The sequence below is a fragment of the Hylobates moloch genome, unplaced genomic scaffold, assembly GCF_009828535.3.
Source record: "Hylobates moloch isolate HMO894 unplaced genomic scaffold, HMol_V3 SCAFFOLD_14, whole genome shotgun sequence".
In the NCBI taxonomy this organism is placed as follows: Eukaryota; Metazoa; Chordata; class Mammalia; order Primates; family Hylobatidae; genus Hylobates; species Hylobates moloch.
The window spans coordinates 64917721-64937736 of NW_026652289.1; the positions used below are offsets into that span (position 1 = coordinate 64917721).

Genomic DNA, 20016 nt, shown 5'->3' on the forward strand with positions numbered 1-20016 from the left:
GGCTAATTGCTTGGAATAGAGATATTTTCACTTCTGGCTGTGCATGGGAATCATCGGGGGCAGGGGGGTAGGGTGGTACTTTTAAAATTAAACTGAAGCTGGGTGGTGTGGCACACACCTGTGGTCCCAGCTACTCGGGAGGCTGAGGTTGGGAGGACTGCTTGAGCCCAGGAGTTTGAGGCTGCAGTGAGTTGTGATTACACCACTGCCCTCCAGCCTGGGCAGCAGAGCCAGACCCCATCTCTAAAAATAAATAAAATTAAACCAATTCCCTGGTTTCACATTCCAGACCATTTGAATCAGTGATTTATGTCTCCGGATGTCTCTTGCTCAGCCTTCACATGAACCACTTTTGAGTACCACGGGCCAACATTACAAATATTTCCAGTCTTCACAATTCTCTAGCAGGGAACCCTGATTCCCATTTGACAGATGAGCAAATCTGTGTTCAAAGCAGGTGAAAGCATAAGTCTCTGAGGCCAGGCCTGTCTGACCTTGAAGCCTGGGGGCTGGGTCTGGTGGAGGGTGTTCTCTACTCTTCTGGAAACAGCCCAAGGAGTGGGGGACACCAGCCAGCGGCCTTGGCTCCCTCTGAGGCTCCCCTCCACAGGTTGAGCAGAGGGCTGTGCCTGAGTGAAGACAGGTGAGATGAGTGGTGTTGTGTGGTATTTGGCGCCATCTCAGTCACCCACTCTCAAAATACCTCCATTTGGGGAGGGGAAGATGCCTGTGCAGTGGGCCTGCCCTGGTCACCACTCACTGCCACAGCTGTCTCACAAAGAGAAAACTCAGGCAGGAAAAGCAAACACTCATTTGCTTTTTGAGAGTTTGAGGAATTTTTCAGGCATGTGATATAGAAAAAAATGCCTCTGTTTCCCTCATAAGATGAAGGGGAAACAACGTCAGGGTGGCCTGAGATGTTTAGCTGTAGTTTACAAAAGCTCTTCTGCCCCTTCACAAGTCCTAAGGCTGTCAACGCAGTGCGGGGCTGGAAGCTGGGGGATTTGGATGCCAAGCCAAGCCCTGCGCCACTACCTATGTGCCCTGTAAATCCTTACCACCCTTAAGCTTTGCTTTCCCCACCGGTCAAGTAGGAACTCAGGGCTTCTGTGACAAGGTCACATGGACTCTGAAATGCCAGGCCCTGCCAGCGGCCGCTTGAGGTGTCGGAGAGGAGAGGTGTATGGCTGCCTTGACACTGAGACTCAGAGCCACCCGGGCCTGGAAGCTCGGTCAAGTGTTTGCTGGCACCTACCAAGGCACCCACTGCCCTCGAGGCCCAGAGTGGCTCCAAGAGACCATATGTGTTAGAGATCACACTGAATGTGTTCACTCTGGTTCTGGAAGGCCTGGCTCCTCTCCACCTGCGTCAGTCCCTAGTGTGTGGACAGCTTAGAGCCAATATTTAGAACTGAAATAGCTGAAAATTTAGAGTCGGTGGGCGATGTAAAATAAATTTGGCTCCACAAAGCCTTCTCTGCCCAGTCCAGCCCCCAGGGTCTTCTCTCTCCCTAGAGCTCCGCCTGTACCTGTTGTTTGTGCCTTTGGTCCCTGCCCCATAGTGCCCAGCATAGATCCTGGCACAGAGTGGATGCCCAGACAGTGTTGAGTGAATGGAGGTTGAGAGGATAGAGAGATGCATGAGTTTGTGTTTGGGAACATCTCTGAAGTGGCTGCCATAGAATGCTATCTAAGTGTTGGCCTATCTATCTGTTGCGTGCTCAGTTTGACTTTTTTGTTGTTATTGCCACTCCTGGTATTTTGAAGACTGTCTCACTGAGGATGATGCTAATGATGGAGTGGTTCAGATGCAGTGCTATTTTGCTATTTTCTGCAGTTGGGGCAAATATCCCAGGCATTTCCTCGTATGTCGCTTTTAACCCAGAGCCACTAAGAGTGTACCTTGTAAGTCTGGAGTCTGCTGGCCCCTTATTAAGCCATTAAGCTGAACCAGAAAACTTTCTGAGTTACTCAAGCAGTGGCTATTTTGGGTGTCAAGAAAACATGGGGCAATGACAGCAAATGGCAGTAAGGGGATGGGAGGACTCCTGGGTAAGATGGCCACTGGGAAGTCTCTGGGGACTTAGATCTGCTCCTGCTGGTCACTGAACTGAGGTGCAGAAGCAGGTGGTTGGTGCCCTTCCCTGTAGGGAGGGCCCCTGGAGCACTCAGGGAAGCTGGCTCAGGGCTGCCTGCCACTCTGCCATGGACTCCATTTCATGGTTGCTGTCTCTGTCCCTGGAGTGAAGGGTTTCTGAGCCCAGCCCTGGGTGCTAGTGCCTGAAGGGGACTAATAATGGTCTAGACTGCTCTAACTATCTCAGAGGCTTTGTGGACAGCCAGTTGGGTGTCTGATTTTGAGGCTTGGCTTTGCCATTAACTCTGCGATGACCTCAGGTGAGTCACATGACCTATCCTTATGCCTCAGTTTCCTAATTGTACAACTCTCTGTTTATACCAAGTCCTCTGACTGTGATGCTCCCCCACTATGATGATTAACCTTGTTAGGCTGCCTCCTCCCCAAACTCTACCCAACTCTGGATCCCCACCAGCCCAGTCTGCTTATGGACATTGTGATTTCATCTGGTGGATCCTAGACTTGGGTTCTAGCTGAGACTTTGCAATGACAAGGCTATGTCATCCTGATCAATAACCTTTCTGGGCCTCAGTGCTCACCTCTGTACACCGGGACTAACAATACTAACATTCATTCCTCATAGAAGGAATGGACAGAAGGGAAGCCCAGTCCCTGCCCCATCTCAGCCACAGATTGTCATCAGGTGGGGATGCAGACTGGTGGCATGATTTGTCCTGTCCTGGCAGAATCACTCTGAATTTGTATGACCTGGTAGCTGACAGTGGGGTCACTTCCCCAATGACCACAGTGACGACCTAATCTTGTGGGTCTGTGTCCCCACAGTGGCCAGTTTGCCATCGTGAAGAAGTGCCGGGAGAAGAGCACAGGGCTTGAGTATGCAGCCAAGTTCATCAAGAAGCGGCAGAGCCGGGCGAGCCGGCGCGGTGTGAGCCGGGAGGAGATCGAGCGGGAGGTGAGCATCCTGCGGCAGGTGCTGCACCACAATGTCATCACACTGCACGACGTCTACGAGAACCGCACCGACGTGGTGCTCATCCTTGAGCTGTGAGTGGGGTCCCCAGGACCCACAGGGTTGAGGGGTAGCAGGGGCAGGCAGGGTGGTGGAAGATCCAGCCGCAGGCCCCAGGGGGCAGCAGCAACCAGGCCTAAGCTCAGCCCGGAGGTGAAGTCAGTGGTGGGCAGATCCCCTCTGTCTCTGTTACCCCCTTCCTCCTCCTGAAACTGAGCCAAAGGAGGGGCAAGCTTGCTGAATAGCAGGGGCAGAGGGCAATGGCCTAAGTCTGGCTTCCACTGGATCCTGGAGATCAAAGGGAAGAAATGACTGCACTGGGGTCTTTTCCTGGCTGGAGAAGCATGTGGGAGGGTGAGAGGGACAGAGGGTGGTGGGGTGGGGCCAGGGGAGGCTGTCAGGGAGGGATGTGTACTATGAGGAGGGGAAGTACAAACATCTCCTGGCTCTGCAAAGCCCTTCTCCAGCCCTTTCCTGGGGAAAGTCCACTGCATTTGTGCTGTAATTGACACCTTTATTGTTATAATAATAGCTATTATTTAGAGAGTCCTACTGTAAGCCAAGAATTTGCTAGGCGCTTTGTATCTGTCGTCTTGTTCAATCTTTAAAGACTGTGATGAGGGAAATGTCTTACTAATGCAGACAGGTTATTTTGTATTCATTGTGCAAGCCAAGTACTTCGGTACCTTATTTAATCCTCCTAACAACGCTGTCACACAGACACTGTTATTATCCCCATTTTACAGACAAGAACACTGAGAGGCCAGGACATTTACAAGAGCCTATAGCCAGGAAGTGGCAAGACCAGGACTTGAGTCCACATGGCCTGTGCAGGCAGCTATGAGTGTGAGGCGGGTTGGCCTTATGCTGGCTTAGCAGAGGAAGACCTCACAGTTCATGATGGAATTTGGATAGATGACCTCAAGACTCTAGGTGTTGGCTGGCCACCCTGGTATCCTCCTGGGCAGGTGGGGCTCTGATAAACAATAGAGTTTGAGTTGGGTTGTGGACAAGTTACAGTGGCTGTGTCCAGTCAAGCAGCAAGGCCTTATATAAAGAATGTTCTGGCCTGGTGCAGTGGCTCATGCCTGTAATCCTAACACTTTGGGAGGCCAAGGCAGGCAGATCACAAGGTCGGAGTTTGAGACCAGCCTGGCTAACATAGTGAAACCCCATCTCTACTGAAAATACAAAGATTAGCCTGGTGTGGTGGCAGGTGTCTGTAATCCCAGCTACTCGGGAGGCTGAAGCAGGAGAATTGCTTGAACCCGGGAGGTGGAAGTTGCAATAAGCCGAGATTGCATCACTGCACTCCAGCCTGGGTGACAGAGCAAGACTCCATCTTGGAAAAAAAAAAAGAATGTTCTGAGGCTCATAAGCATGTATGCACCTGCCTGGTAGCGGGTGTGATAGAATCTCTCAGGAATCCTTGATTTTGTGCCCTTGGGCAAGTCACCTCAATTCCCTGAGCTCATCTGCAAAGCAGGCAGCCATCCTTAACCTGCCTACAGACTGGGTGGACCACCTGACATTTGAGATCATTCTAATTTGAGAACTATGCTCTGGTATTGGCAGGATATAGATTTAAGTAGCAGATGGGCATTTGCATACTCTTGCATTTGATTCTTAAATTATCCATCTCAGTGTTTAAATGTATAGAATTGCCTGTGCTCTTCCCTTCGCTAGCTCCCAGTGTCCTCCATGTTTCTCCCACGGACCTCCCAGCTGGTTGGACTACTGGATGCCTGCCCTGCCTGACCCAGAGAGAAGCTGAGGGTCAGCAGTCAGCATCCTGATTCCCAGCAGAGAGTGACAAGCGCACCTTGCTGGAAAGGCTGAGCCACTTCCTAAAAAGTTTATTATGGGGAGAAAAAAAAAACTAAGCAGGAATGGAAAAGAAATTACATTTATAATCCTACAACCCAAACACAGCTATTTATATTTTTCTGTGGTTCCTCTCAATCTTTATCTATTTGTATACAATCATTGTACTTGTATAATTTCCTGCTCTACTTTTTTCCCCAATTAACATAATTCTAAAAATTGGCTTTTCTCTTTTAACTAACTGTATGTTTCACTGAATTGCATACCAGTATTTCCCTTGTCTTAGTCCATTTTCTGTTGCTTGTAATAGAATATCTGAAACTGGTTAACTTATAAGGAAAAGGTATTTATTTCTTACAGTTATGGAGGCTGAGGAATCCAAGGTTGAGGGGCCACATTTGATTAGGACCTTCTTGCTAATGGGGACTCTCTACAGAGTCCCCCAAGGCAGCCCAGTGCATCACATGGTGAGGGGGCAGAGCGGGATATCTCAGGTCTCTCTTCTTCTTATATAGCTACCAGTCCCACCCATGATAACCCATTAATTCATTAACCTGTTAATCTACTAATACATGAATGGATTAATCCATTCATAAGGACAGAGCCCTCATAACCCAATCACCTCTTTTTTTTTTTTTTTTTTTTTGAGATGGAGTCTTACTCTGTCATCCAGGCTAGACGCAATCCTGGCTCACTACAACCTCCACCTCCTGGGTTCAAGCTATTCTCCTGCCTCAGCCTCCCAAGTAGCTGGGATTACAGGCACTCACAACCACACCCAGCTAATTTTTGTATTTTTAGTAGAGACAGGATTTTGCCATGTTGGCCAGGCTGGTCTCAAACTCCTGACCTTAGATGATCCGCCTGCCTTGGCCTCCCAAAGTGCTGGGATTACAGATGTGAGCACTGCGCCCCGAGCCAATCACATCTTAAAGGTCCCACTGTCTAATACGGTCACATTGGGGATTAAATTTCAATGCGAGTTTGTAGGGCACAAATAGTCAAACCACAGCATCCTTATTGTTAGACACATGGTTTTTATTTCCTAGCTTTTAACTATTACAAATTTTACTGATAAAATAACTTTCATCTCATGATCTTCCCCTTTTCTTTTTAATTAATTCTTTCAGCAAAGTCCCCAGGATTTAGCTAAAATCCCCAGGAATGGGATGACTAGGCCAAAGGCTGACATTTTGGGGACTCAATATCCTTACTTTTCAAAGATGGTGCTGGTAACCATTACCACCAAAACGTAGGAGTGTTGCTGTGTGCCTGTGGCCCTGCCAGCCCTGGGTCATTTGTTTTGAAACGTGTTTCATTATTTATTGATCTTTATAGCTATAAATTGATACTTTCTTACTGTAATTGGCATGTCTTTAATTGCTGGGGAAATTGCTGATTCTTCCTGTTTGTAGAACCCTAGGAGTCGGTGGCGGGGGTATGGCAGGTAGATGCTCTTCAGATGTCCGAGTTTTTCCCAACAGGGCTCATGGTCAGCCAGTTATGTGCCGGCTTCTTGTGAGCTCAGGTGCACCATCCGTAACATCAGTTGTCATGCTGGTGCTCCCATGACTTGCTTGGGCCTCTGTGCTTGTTAAGTTCTGTCCCGTTTCTGTCTCTCCCTTCACTTCCAACCTGTCTCATTGTTCTCAGGGTGCCTGTCTATGGATTGCTAAGAATGTATGAGATTGGAGAAGACCCAAGCGTTCTAAGACTGTGCCTAACCCATGTATGGCCAGGGTCTGAGAGGGAGGACCTCCCAGGAGAGGAGTTCCTGGGCTTTTGTTTTTGTTTGTTTTTTGTGACGGAGTCTTGCTCTGTCACCCAGGCTGGAGTGCAGTAGCGTGATCTCGGATCACTGCAATCTCCACCTCCTGGGTTCCAGTGATCCTGATGCCTTAGCCTCCCATGTAGCTGGGACTACCGGCATGTGCCCCCATGCCTGGCTAATTTTTTTTGTATTTTTAGTAGAGGTGGGGTTTCACTCTGTTGGCCAGACTGGTCTCAAACTCCTGACCTCCGGTGATCCACTCGCCTTGGCCTCCCAAAGTGCTGGGATTATAGGCATGAGCCACTGCGCTCAGCCTCGTGGGCTTTTGTTGCTTAGACTTAGTGACTCCTGTTAGGCTGGTCAGAAGTCTTCAGCCTCCTAGTCCTTACTGTGCCCTAATAGGTTAGTGGGTTTGCCCAGTGAGTGTTAGTATCCACCTACTTGGTTGAAAGCTGCCCAGTTGCAGGTTTTATGAATGAGTCTACCCTGATCCCACTGTCCCTCTCAGCAGCTGTTGTCTGGTGCAGGGCTTCCTCCTGCTTTCTGCTCAAGTGGCCAGCACTAGGAGAACATGCTTGGCCCTGATCTAAATCCCTTTCAGCTGTTATTATCCCATCTGTGACTTCCCTAGAAGCAGCTGCCTCTGCATGACTACTGAAGGCAGACCTGGGAAGGATTGAATTGTCCATGTAAGTTGACTTCTGTATGGGGTATCGAATATATTCAAAATCTCAGTAGCTTAACTCATGTCACATGTGGAACTAGCCCTGAAATATGTAAGTCTCCCTGTGAAGGTTGGGCTGGCCTCCCATCACAGGCCCCTGACTGCTCTGGGGCCTCCTTGATTCCCAGCCTGTGGAAAGCTATACCACGGTGGTTGCATACCAGAGAACTGCCTGGCAGAGTGCTCCAGGGTGGCAGTGATGCTTCCCAGGTTCCTGAATCGAGCCCAGCTTCCTGGGCCCAGCAGCTCTGGCAGCATTTTCCCCCCATCGCTGCCTGTGCAGGTCATTCGTGTATACATTCCCAGAAGAGTCTGAAAAGCATTTCCAGCAGGCATGCCACCCTGCAGGGAGGAAGGAGGCAAAGGTCAGATTTGCAGGAAGGGGGTGATCCTGGGAACACTAGGAGAAGAGATGAGGCCAGGTCCTTAGGCTTTGTTTTTCATCTTAAAGCTAAAGAGATGTGGGATGTAAGAGGAAAGAAACTGGGAAGGAGATGGGGGGTGGCTGCAGGGCAGAGGTCTTACAGGCTAAAAAATGACACCCAGGCTCCTTGATTAGGCTTTGAAAAGAGGTGACTGAGCATTAATGTGAATGTCCCAGCCTGGGTATCCAGGGCCTAGACAGTGGCAGGTCATCAGCCTCCCACCTTTCTAAGTTTCTGGGGGAGATTCTAGGGGGGCCAGTGGCTGTTCCCTTCTTCATCCCAAGGAGACCATGTCTCACCAGGTCTCCTGCCCAGATCCCACTTTCAAACAGATGACTGATTACCGCCCCCCAAAGTCCTGACTCAACCCGAGCCTTCGTGTCAGTGGCTTTTGGGAATGCTAAGCTAAGAAGCTTTTACACTGATGCAGCATTTTATTAAAAGTAGGAATTGCAGGGTTATTATTTATTTAGATGTTTGCCCGAGGTCACAGGCCCACACAACCTGGCAGGGGCTGGCAGACTAAGGGTGGAGCTGGGTTCTGTGTGTTTCAGAGAGGGCACTGCAGATGTGAAAATTTGCAGAGGGCTCTGGACAGGTCTTTCACAAATATGAAGGCTTCACTGTCTATATGATACAGAATATTCTACATCATGTTGTTATTTTTAATGTTTTATTTCTTTCTTTGTTCTTTTATTCACTAAACTTCTGAATGAATGGCTTTCTTGCACTAGGTGCTGTGGAAGCAAAAATAATCTAGCTGGGGAGAGAGAAAGATAGATAGTGAAGCCCACTGTGATAAGAGCATGGATGCAGCAGAACAGGGATATCAGAGGACTGCCCAGTGCTTGGGGCTGCTTCAAGCCTTTCCATTTTGCATCAGCACCTCAGGCTTTGTAAAGTGAAGGATTGTGGTGAGAGGGACACGTGGTGAACTGGGTCTGAGAAAATCTGAGTCTAAATCCTGGTCCTGCCACTTACTAGCTATGTGATCTTGGGCAAGTCACTTGCTCTCCTGAGACCTCAGTTTTCTCATCTGAGAATGAGGACGCCCTCCGGGTGGATATCAAGTTCAAGTGAGGGAATGTTTGGGAAAGCACATTGCACTGGTGGCAAACTTCGAATAAACTCTAAATCAAGCCCCCTTCCACCACTGCCACCCCTGATGATGACACCATGTATGGTGTTTATGTCAAGGACTTTATCAAGGATCTCATAGAGATTCCTCTCACTCCCACCCTCACCTCCAAAACTGGTAAGGAAAGCATTTTTTTTCACTCCTGTTTTACAAGAAGAAATGCTGAGCCCTAGAACTCTCACATGTCCCACCCCAAGGTGAAGGTTGTGTCTTTGCTGCTGAAGGATTGGAGCCATCATCTTGGCCCTTGGACCCCAGCCTGCAGAGCAGACCCAGGGTTACTCCAGTAGCTGGGAGGGTGCTCCAGCTTCCAGCACCTGCCCAAGGTGGGGGCAAGGGTCAGAGCGGGGCACAGGACAGCCTCACCCATGAGACACCGAGAAAATAGTACACCAGCCTGGTCCCCAACACCAAGGCAGCCACCTTAGGCCACACCCTGCTCACCCTGAGCAGAAGGGCGCTGCAGCTATGGCACACGGTACATATGCTCAAATGTGCCATCTTGTCTCAGTCTCTCTTCACCCTTTCATCTTCCCCCTTCCCCCTTCTCTTTTTTTGCCTCTTTTTTGATGCCATTGATATGTTGGAAAACTAGGCCACTTGTCCTGTCTCACAGTCTAGATTAGACTTGTTCCTTCCTCATGGTGTTCTTTAACTCATTCCTCTGTTCCTTATATTTCCTGTAACTAGTAGTTAGGTCTAGACGAGATACCCTGCCTATTGACACTGTCCAATAGGAATGTAATGTGAACCACATACGTAATTTTAAATTTCCTAGTTGCCACACTGACTGAACAAAAAGAAATAGGTGAATTGATTTTAATAATATTTTTATTTAAAATTATTAATGAGATATTTTACATTCTATTTTTCAAACTAAGTCTTCAAAATCCACCTCTCACCTCAACCTCCTAAGTAGTTGGAACTACAGGTGCACATCACCATGCCTGGCTAAGTTTTGTATTTTTTGTAGAGAGTGTCTCACTATGTTGCCCATGCTGTAGTGGTTGAGAGCTGTTCTGCTTGGGTTTGAATCCTGACTCTATTTGCTAGCTATGGGACTGTGGGCAAATTGCTTAAACTCACTGAGCCTTTATTTCTGTAAGTGTGAAATAGAAAAATGATAGTCCTTAGATCATAGGATATTGTGATGATTAAATGAGATAATATGCATAAGGCGTGTAACATAGAGTACGTGTTCAATGAATATTAATTACTATTATGTTGTTGTTATAGTAAAAATACAGGTTTTAAGGCCTCACTGCTGGAGAATCTAATTTGTTAAAGTCTGTGGTGGGATCTGGAAATCCGCGTTTTAAAACAAGTTCTCCAAGTGATCCCAAGGTCCTGGATCCCTTCGTCTAGAACCCTTCCTGAGATCTTTCCCTTTGGGCCCTTGGCTTTATTTCAGCCCCAGCAGAGCACATGCTGGCTGGATACCCCAGTTTCTGTCAGAGGATTGTAAACCAAAAATTAAATTCTAAGCCCCCCAATCAACTGAATAGACCCCTTTCTCAGCCAAGGGGATTCCAAAGTAAACCTGAAAAACTTTCAGGCCATGATGGGAAGAGGGGTTGGACATGCCTCATTATATTCTCCGCCCATTGAAATTCGGGTGCAAGTAACCAGCATTAATATGAAAACAGTGAACTTAAGACTAACAAAACAGACTCTTTGCAGCAATAAGATAACAGATTCCAACCTGACTCTACTATAACATCCCATGACAAATAGCAGGCCCTGAAAGAAATAGAAGTATTTTACCCTAATAAATCTTTTGACATATTTTGAAATGGCCCTGCAAAGCTGACTGTTGTGGGAAAAATCTGTATTCTGTGGAGAATCTCTGTGCCTTTCCATGTCTTTTTCTGATCCTGAAGAGATTAGCTGAGAGTCTAGCACCTTTTAGGAATGTTAATAGTAAACATTTGCCATCTATTGCCTCCAAGGGCAGCCACCTGTGAGACTTCATCTACATAATATACATTTATTGATTGATTCTGCCTGTAACTTCTGTCCCCCTAAAATGTATAAAATCAAGCTGTTACCCAACTACCTTGGGCACATGTTCTGAGGACCTTCTGGGACTGTCACAGGTCTTGGGCACTCATATTTGGCTCAGAATAAACATCTTTAAATATTTTACAGAGTTTGACTCTTTTTGTTGACAGGATAAACAAGCCCAAGTAGGGTTGCCAGATTTAGCAAGTAAAAACCTATTTTATCTGGCAATCCTAAATCTCAGGGGAGATTTTTTTTGCTCTGTCACATCAACTATAGGAAGCAAGAATGTAGAGTGTGAATAAGTAGTAGCAAACATCAAAAATAGTATTCTAGAGTCTTTAGAGATGAATATAATTAATGGAGTCTTATGCTTAAGTTAGGGGCCACGCTTAGATTCTCTTGAGCCCCATAAAGGGGCCATCTTTTATAAAATTAAAGAAAGGGGCTTTGGGGGCTGTCTTGCCCAGTCTGCTTCTTTTGTAGGTAATGAAACCAGGGCCTGCCTGGAGAAGGGAAATGAGTTGTCCAAGGTCAGTGGCAAGGCTGGAATGGAACCTTGGTCTTTAGTTTCTGGCACAGCATTTGTTCCTCTTTGTCATCCGTCTTAGTCCATTCAGACTCTGGCATTCTGTCTCTGTCCCCTACCCTGATTAATGTCCTCTCAAATGTAAAATAGATCCCTCCGTTCCAATAGTTCCAAAAGTCTTAATTAATTCCAACATCAACTCCAAAGTTTAAAGTCCAAAGTCTCATCTAAATATATAAATCAGATGTGGGTGAGACTCAAGGTATGATTCATTCTGAGGCAAGTTGCTCTCCAGCTGTGAACCAATGACATCAAACATGTCTTGTTACAAAATATGATGGTGGGACAGGCAGAGGACACACATTCCCATTCTAAAAGGAAGAATAGGAAAGAATAAAGGAGTGACAGGTTCTGAGCCAGTACAAAACATTGAGAATAATCTTTGGCTCAATGCTCTGCCCTCCAGGCCCATGGGAGTGGAATGGAGGTCTTGCCCCTGCAGCTTTGAGCAACCCTGCCCATAAGGCTTTGCTCTGCAAACATTGGCCCCCACACCAAAGGCAGTTCTCTGCCCAGGTGCCCACCAGCTCTCTAAGGCATCTTTTGAAATCCAGATGAAGGCAGCCATACACCCACCAGCTTTGCTTGGCACAGAGCATGCCACACTGTTGCCCTCCAGGAGCCACACCTGGTATGTCTGAGGAGTGTGGCAACAGAGTTTGGAGACCAAAGCCCACAATGTGAGGCAGCACTGGGCAGTGGAGGCCCCTCCTTTGATATCATTCTGCCCTCTAGGCTCTAGCACTATGAATCTGTGATGGTAGGGACACCCCTCTTTTCACCCTCATGATCTCTGAAATGACTTCAGGGTTATTCTTCCATTGTCTTGGACAATAGGTCCTGGCTTCTGTTTAGATGGCTGACTAATCCCCTTATTGTCTTGATGAATAGCACCTGGGCATAATATGATAAAGAGCCATATTAATCTTTTTATCAAATGGTTGCTTGGTCACACCTATGTTCTTTCCCAAACAGGTTTTCTTATGTTTTCCAATATGAGGAGGCTGAGAATTTTTCATACTTTTAAGCTTTCTTCCCTTTGAGTAACAATTTTGTCTTTAAACCATTTCTTTTCACATTTTACTTTAAGTAGTCAAGAGGAACCAGGACACTCTTTCAACAGTTTGCTTAGAAATTTCCTCAGCCAAATATTCAATTTTTATTGCTTACAAGTTCTGCCTCCTATAAAACATTAGCGCACACCCACAATTCAGCCACGTTCTCTGCTACTTTATAACAAGGATGCCCTTTCCTCCATTGACCAGACCAGTAACATGTTCCTCATATCCATCTGAGATACTATCAGAATGGCCTCTCCATCTGTATTTCTACAAATATTTTGTTGATGGCCACTAAGAAGACTGAGAATCTCCTCTCTTTGTGATCCCTCACCCTCACCAGAACCACCCTTACAGTCCACTCATTCATGGCAATGTAGGCTTTTTCTAGTTGGCACCCCAAACCTCTTCCAGCCTCCACTTGTTAGCTGATTCCAAAGCAGCTTCCACATTTTTAGGTATCTGTTACAGTAGCACTCCACACTTGGTACCAATTTCCTCTCTCAGTTTATTCAGGCTGCTGTATAACAAAATAACCATAAACTGGGGGGCTGACAAACAACATAAACTTACTTCTCACAGTCCTGGAGTCTGGGAAGTCTAAGATCAAGATGAAGGTTCACTTCCTCATAGATGGCTGTCTTTTGACTGTAACTTCACATAGTGCAAGGGGAAAGTGAGCCCTCTGAGGTCTCTTTTATAAGGGCACTAATCTCATTTGTGAGGGCTCTAACCTCATGACTTAATTACTTCCCAAAGGCCCTATCTCCTAATACCATCACCTTAGGGGTTGGAATTTCAAAATATGAATTTGGAGGAACGCAAACATTCAGGCTAAATAATCTGCTTGTTTTTGTCCCCTGCTGTCTCAGACATATGGAGGGGAGAGGGCAACCTCCAGGGTGACTGGGACCAGGGCCTAGAGTGGAAGCAGAGGCCCTTCTGACAACACCTCCAGGGTGATTCCTGCCCTTGTGATCCAAAAGAAAGAACAAAGCAAATAGGAGCAAAGTCAGTCCCTAGCACTGGACAAAGCCCCAGACATAAGCAAGGGGGATTCTGCCATACAAGTTCCCTGGGGGGTGAGGATCAGGGCTTGCACCCATCAGCCCAGCCTCATGACATGCAGAGCTGACTGGGCCTGGGCCTCCCCTCCCCTGCTGGTGTTTTACAGAGTGTCTGGCGGAGAGCTCTTCGATTTCCTGGCCCAGAAGGAGTCACTGAGTGAGGAGGAGGCCACCAGCTTCATTAAGCAGATCCTGGATGGGGTGAACTACCTTCACACAAAGAAAATTGCTCACTTTGATCTCAAGGTCAGTAAGGGGAGAAAGGGAAAAGAATCAAGTTTAGGAAGAAGAGGCTTAGTCCCTCCTGGTGTCTTTCCCAGGATGGGCCCAGTGCCCACCAGCCCTCCTTTCTCATCTTACAATGAAAAACACTGAGCTCATGCGAAAGAGATGATGCCACGGAAATGTCCACCCTCTCAGTTTCATTTTTCATAACAGGGTTTCTGCACACAGGAGCTGACTGCAAGAAGCTGCTTAAATCAGACTTCAGGCACCTTATTTATTTCAGGGAGCAGTAGGGAACACTTTCTAAATAAGTAGACCGATGACAGGAAACTTGAAACCAAACACCTTTCACAAGACTAAACTTTTCAGTACCAAAGAACTAGAAATGTTTGGAGGATTGCTGAAGTTGGCTGGCTCGCTAGACCCATTCACAGTGCAGCCTCCATCATCCCTTGACCAGAGCTTGTAAATCCTGGAGCCCAGGGACCGCTGGCTGCCCTCCCCCACTCACCACCCCCACACTGTGCTCCAAACTGTGGCCATAAAACTGCTTGTAGGGGCCCCTGATCATTTGTGGTGACTGGTATTCAGGATTGAGAAAGTTCACTGTGACCACATAGGACTTCATAAAGCAAGAATGTGGTCAAAGTAGAAGGATCAGTTCCCTTAGTAACCAAGCTCAGTTGCATAGACTGATGAGCCTATACAGATACTTAACGTGTAAAGATCCTCTAACTTTGATCAATTCTATGACCTGTTTGCTGGGGAGATCCCTTCATTTTTCTATCCAGAAATCCCTATGGTCTTTCAAGCATGGTGCTGGGTGCCTGGGTATTGCTGCAGATACAAAATTCACTGAGGCCCTGTCTGAGATTACTTCATGTTTTCCAGGAACCTTAGTGTAGGAGATAGAAAACCCAGCAACTCTAAGTACTATGCTAGAAGGAAGCCCAGGGTGGGTGGCGAGGCTAAAGGAGGGGACCTCTAAGTCCAACCAGGGTATCAGAGAGGGCTCCCTGGAAGAAGTGCTATTTAGTTGAGTTCTGAAGGATTGGCAGGAATTAGAAGAAGGGAAGGGCCTTCTAAGGAAGAAAGGCCAGCAGAATACATGGTCACAAAACAGCGCAATGCATTCAGGGAAGTACAGGCACAGGAAGTGTGTGCTGAGTGGCTGGGGAAGAAGTCAGGAAGAGTGCAGGAGGCAGACACAAGGGTCTGGGAGCTAAGCCAAGGAGCTTGCACTTTACCCTGAGAGATAAGGGTTCAGGTGAGCAGAGAAGTGAGGTGAGCATGTACATGTTTCAGAATGATTCCTCTGGCTGGGAGGATGGATAGGCTGGAGACAGCCTGGAGGCTGGGGCTCAGCTAGGAAGCTAAAACAATAATCTAGGTAAGATGTGAGGAGGGGACAGAGTCAAGATCTTTTGCAGAGGTCAATCTGAGGATTGATTTGGTGCCTAATTAGAGGCAGAGATGAAAGAGAGGACAGAGTTCTGGATGACACCCAAGTTCTGGCTTGTGCCCCTGGCCCAGAGAGGATCTGGTGTGTCCATTGTCTCACAGTGGCTATGCCAGGGCATGGGCTCAGTTCTCATATGAGTTCCTACCGCAGCTCTTATTCTACTCTGCCTGATAGGGTGACCTTCTATGAGTCCCCTTAGCATGGTCCCCCTTCCTTATGCTCATTGTCACATTTTTTTTTTAATAGAGACAGTCTCGCTCTGTCACCCAACTGGAGCACAGTGGCGTGATCACAGCTCACTGCAGCCTCGACTTCCTGGGCTCAATCTATCCACCTGCCTTAGCCTCCTGAATAGCTGGGACTAAAGGCGTGTGCCACCATACCTGGCTAATTTTTGTATTTTTTGTAGAGGCGGGGTCTTGCCATGTTGGCCAGGCTGGTCTTGAGCTCCTGGGCTCAAGTGGTCCACCCACCTCAGTCTCTCGAAAGTGTTGGGATTACAGGCATGAGCCACTACATCTGGCCATGATTGTCACAGTTTGTTTTTGGTGTTTCTTTTTAGGGGGGACAGGGCCTCACTCTGTCAGCCAGGCTGGAGTGCAGTGGTGCGATCTCAGCTCACTGCAGACTTGACCTCCCAGGCTCAGGTGATCCTCCCACCTCAGCCTCCCAAGTAGCTAGGACTACAGGAACATGCCACTATGGCTGGCTAATTTTTGCATTTTTTGTATAAATGGGTTTTCACCATTTTGCCTAGGCTGGTCTGGAACTCCTAGGCTCAAGCAATCCGCCCACTTCAGCCTCCCGAAGTGTTGGGACTACAGGCATGAGCCACTGCTCCTGGCTGTCACAGTATTTTTTAATACTCCAACAGAAGTCTTCCAGAGTTTTACTGAGGCATCACAGGGTAAAAATTGGGGTCACCGAGGATGGTGAGGCCTGGGCAGGCCTTTGGACCTCAGGGTGGTAACAGCAGGAAATGGTCTGCCTTGATTGCACCTGTGTGCCTTCCTGGTACTGCTATGGACAATTAACTTGTTGTTTTCTTGGATCTTTGCTGGCTCCAGGAGAACAGCTTCAAAATGGGCTCCTTTGTCTTTTCTTGAATGGGTCTAGTAGGAGGAGTGGCTGGAGCCCAGCAGGCACCAATGACTGTAGCAGGTTGGTGATGTTTGGCTTGCCTTTGTGGCAACTCGCTGTGGTGGGGAGAGCACTGGCTTGGAATTAGCCAGGCTGGGTTACCATGTACCATGATACATGTGAACCTCAGCTTTTCAGCTTCAATGCAAATAATAATACCTGCCTGGCAGAGCTGTAAGGGTTAGAGAGAAGCATTAAGTGCCAAATATGGAATAGGTGCCCTGTAATAGTAGCTGTTATTGTTATTCCCCTTCTCAGAATAGAGGAAAAGGAAATCGAACTTTATTACAGTGTTTTGGGCCCCATAGACTAGGAAAACAAACCCTGCGAGTACAGTTCTGCTAATAAATTGCCCAGCAGAGAGCTGAGTTGGTTGCTAGGTAGAACTGCTGGCAAGGGCTGGTGAGGCTCCGGGGCTAACTTGGACATTTTCCATGACCTGGAAACAGTCTGGGTTTTCCCTGGATGCATGTGAGGTGAGGATGCTGCCAGTCCCCACCATGGCCAGGTATCCTTAGAGTTGTGAGGACCTGAGCTTTCTGATTCTTCCACCCATGGGTCCCTTGGCCTAGGCCCACCTGGGCAACTTCAGGAAGGGATGAGTAGCTGGAACTCAGAAGGATTACCTCATGATTGGGTAGATGTTTCCTAAAGCCAGAATGTGGGTATGCGTGCCTCCTGGCTGGAACATTCTATCTCCTGGAGGTTATCATGCAATTAAGATCCAGCTGGTAGCTTAGAGGAGGCTTCTTGGTTCTGTGTTGTTTCCCACCATATGAAGTCCACATTTTTCTTCCTGATTTTCATTCTCCATGATGGATTTTCACTTTCCTCTCCTGCTTATATTCTGTCAACTCCTTGCCAAGCTCAGGGTCCTTACTGCCCCAGGAACACAGCCAGCATGTTGTCTCCACACCCTTACCCATAACCTGTGCTCCATGTACACCTTTCAGCTTGAAGGGGCAGGTAATAGAACAGGGTTCACGCTCTTGCCTACCTTTGGAATGTGAACAACCTCTCTTCAGGCTGGTATTTAATCAGCTTCTCCTATGTTCAGCCATTGTGCAGTGGACAGTCAGGCTCTGTCCCTGCTCACCACATGCTCCTAGCCTGGTTTCAGGGAGCAGACAAATGGACATTTTTTTTTTCTTTTGACGCAGGGTCTCGCTCTGTTGCCCAGGTTGGAGTGCAGTGGCACAATCTCGGCTCCCTGCAGCCTCTGCCTCCTGGGTTCAAGTGATTCTCCTGCCTCAGCCTCCTGAGTAGCTGGGATTATAGGTGCCTGCCACCACGCCCAGCTAATTTTTGTATTTTTAGTAGATACAGGGTTTCACCATGTTGACCAGGCTGGTCTTGAACTGCTGACCTTAGGTGATCCCCACCACCCACCTTGGTCTCCCAAAGTGCTGGGATCATAGGCATGAGCCATCATACCCAGTCCAAATGGACAAATTAATATGAGATAAGCAGTATTGGTAAAAACAGGAGACAGAGCAAGATGACCAAATAGAAGCCTTCACTGATCACCCTCCCTGCAAGAACACCAAATTGAACAACTATCCGTACACAAAAAAAGCACCTTTATAAGAACCAAAAATCAGGTGAGAGGTCACAGTACCTGGTCTTATTTATTGTTTTATTTTATTTTATTCTTTTTTTTTGAGACTGAATCTTGCACTGTCACCCAGGCTGGAGTGCAGTGGCGCGATCTTGGCTCACTGCAAACTCCACCTACCAGGTTCACGCCATTCTCCTGCCTCAGCCTCCTGAGTAGCTGGGACTATAGGCACCCACCACCATGCCGGGCTAATTTTTTTGTATTTTTAGTAGAGACAGGGTTTCACCATGTTAGCCAGGATGGTCTCGATCTCCTGACTCGTGATCCGCCCGCCTCGGCCTCCCAAAGTGCTGGGATTACAGGTGTGAGCCACTGCACCCGGCCCACAGTACCTGGTTTTAATTTCATATCACAGAAAGAAGCACTAAAGAGGGTAGGAAAGACAGTCTTGAATCACCTATACCACCCCTTCCCCATCTTCTGGCAGCAGCCATGTTGCATGGAGAAAGAACCTGTGCACTTGGGGGAGGGAGAGTGCAGCAATTGTGGGACTTTGAATTGAAACTCAGTGCTGACCTGTCACAGCAGAAAGCAATACCAGGCAGAACCCAGCTGGAACCCATGGAAGGAGCATTTAGACTAGCCCTAGACAGAGGAGAATCGCTCATCCTAGTGGTCAGAACCTGAGTTCCAGCAAGCCTCACCACTGCAGACTAAAGTGCTCTGGGTTTCTAAGTAAACTTGAAAGGAAGTCTAGGCCACAAGGACTGCAATTCCTGGACAAGTCCTGGTCCTGTGCTGTGCTTGGAGCCAGTGGACTTGGAGGGTACACCTAGCGAGACATCAGTTGGGATGGCCAAGGAAGTGCTTGTACCACACCTCCCTCAGCCCCAGGCAGCAACTCCAGGAGGGAATCCTTCCCTCCACTTCAGGAGAAAAGAGGGAAAAGTGAAGAGGACTTCGTTTTGCAATTTGGATACCAGCTCAGCCACAGTAAGATGAGGCACAAGGCAGAGTCTTGAGGCCTCCATTCCAGGCCCTAGATCTCAGACAACATTTCTAGACACTCCCTGGGCCAGAAGGGAATCCACTGCCTTGCAGGGAAGGACCCAGTCCTGGCAGGATTCATCACCTGCTGACTAAAGAGGCCCTGGGCCCTGAATAGTCAGCAGTGGCATCCAGTGTATCACTCAGAGATGTGCACTCAGAGACATGCTGGCTTCAGGTGTGACCCAGCACATTCCCAGCTGTGGTGGCTATGGAAAGAGGAAAGGGAATGATAAAGGGGACTTTGTCTTGCAACGTAGATACTAGCTTGGCCACAGTGGGGTAGAGAACCAAGTGGGCTCTTCGGGTTTCCAATTTCAGGCCTTGGCTCTTGGACAGCATTTCTGGAGCTACCCTGGGCCAAAGGGGAGCCCACTGCCCTGAAGGGAGAGTCCCAGGCCTGGCAGCATTCACCACAAGCTGACTGAAGAGTGTTGGGGCCTTGAATGTACACTGGCAGTAGTCAGGGAGTACTTGCCATAGGCCTGGGTCAGTGGGGGCCGTGGGGAGAGATGCCCCCGCTTGTGGAAAGGAGAGGGAAGAGTGGGAAGGACTTTGTCTTCTGGCTTAGATACTGGCTGGGCCACATTAGAATAGAGCACCAGGTAGATTCCCAAGGTTTCCAGCTCCAGGCCCTGGCTCCCAGATGGCATCTCTGGACCACCCAAGGCAGGGGGAAGCTCACCACCCTGAGGGAAGGACACAAGCCTGGCTGGCTTTGCCACCTGCCTATTGTAGAGCCCTAGGGCCTTGAGCAAACATAGCCAGTAGCCAGGCAGCTGTTATAAGCCTTGGGCAAGACCCAGCGCCATGCTGGCTTCAGGTCTGACCCAGCACAATCCCAGTGGTGATGGCCACAGGAGTGCTTGTGTTACCCCTC

The 20016-nt window shown here is 48.1% G+C and overlaps 1 protein-coding gene across 2 annotated transcripts in view; it reads left to right on the forward strand.

Moving 5' to 3' along the window:
• The window catches only part of DAPK2 (death associated protein kinase 2), a 137820-nt gene that overhangs the window by 59798 nt on the left and 58006 nt on the right, over window positions 1-20016 (forward strand). For both annotated transcript variants that reach the window (XM_032175378.2, XM_032175377.2), the window contains exons 3-4: window positions 2921-3142; window positions 13812-13950. In XM_032175378.2, coding sequence (XP_032031269.1) covers window positions 2921-3142; window positions 13812-13950 — 361 coding nt within the window. The remainder of the gene's footprint in view (window positions 1-2920; window positions 3143-13811; window positions 13951-20016) is intronic.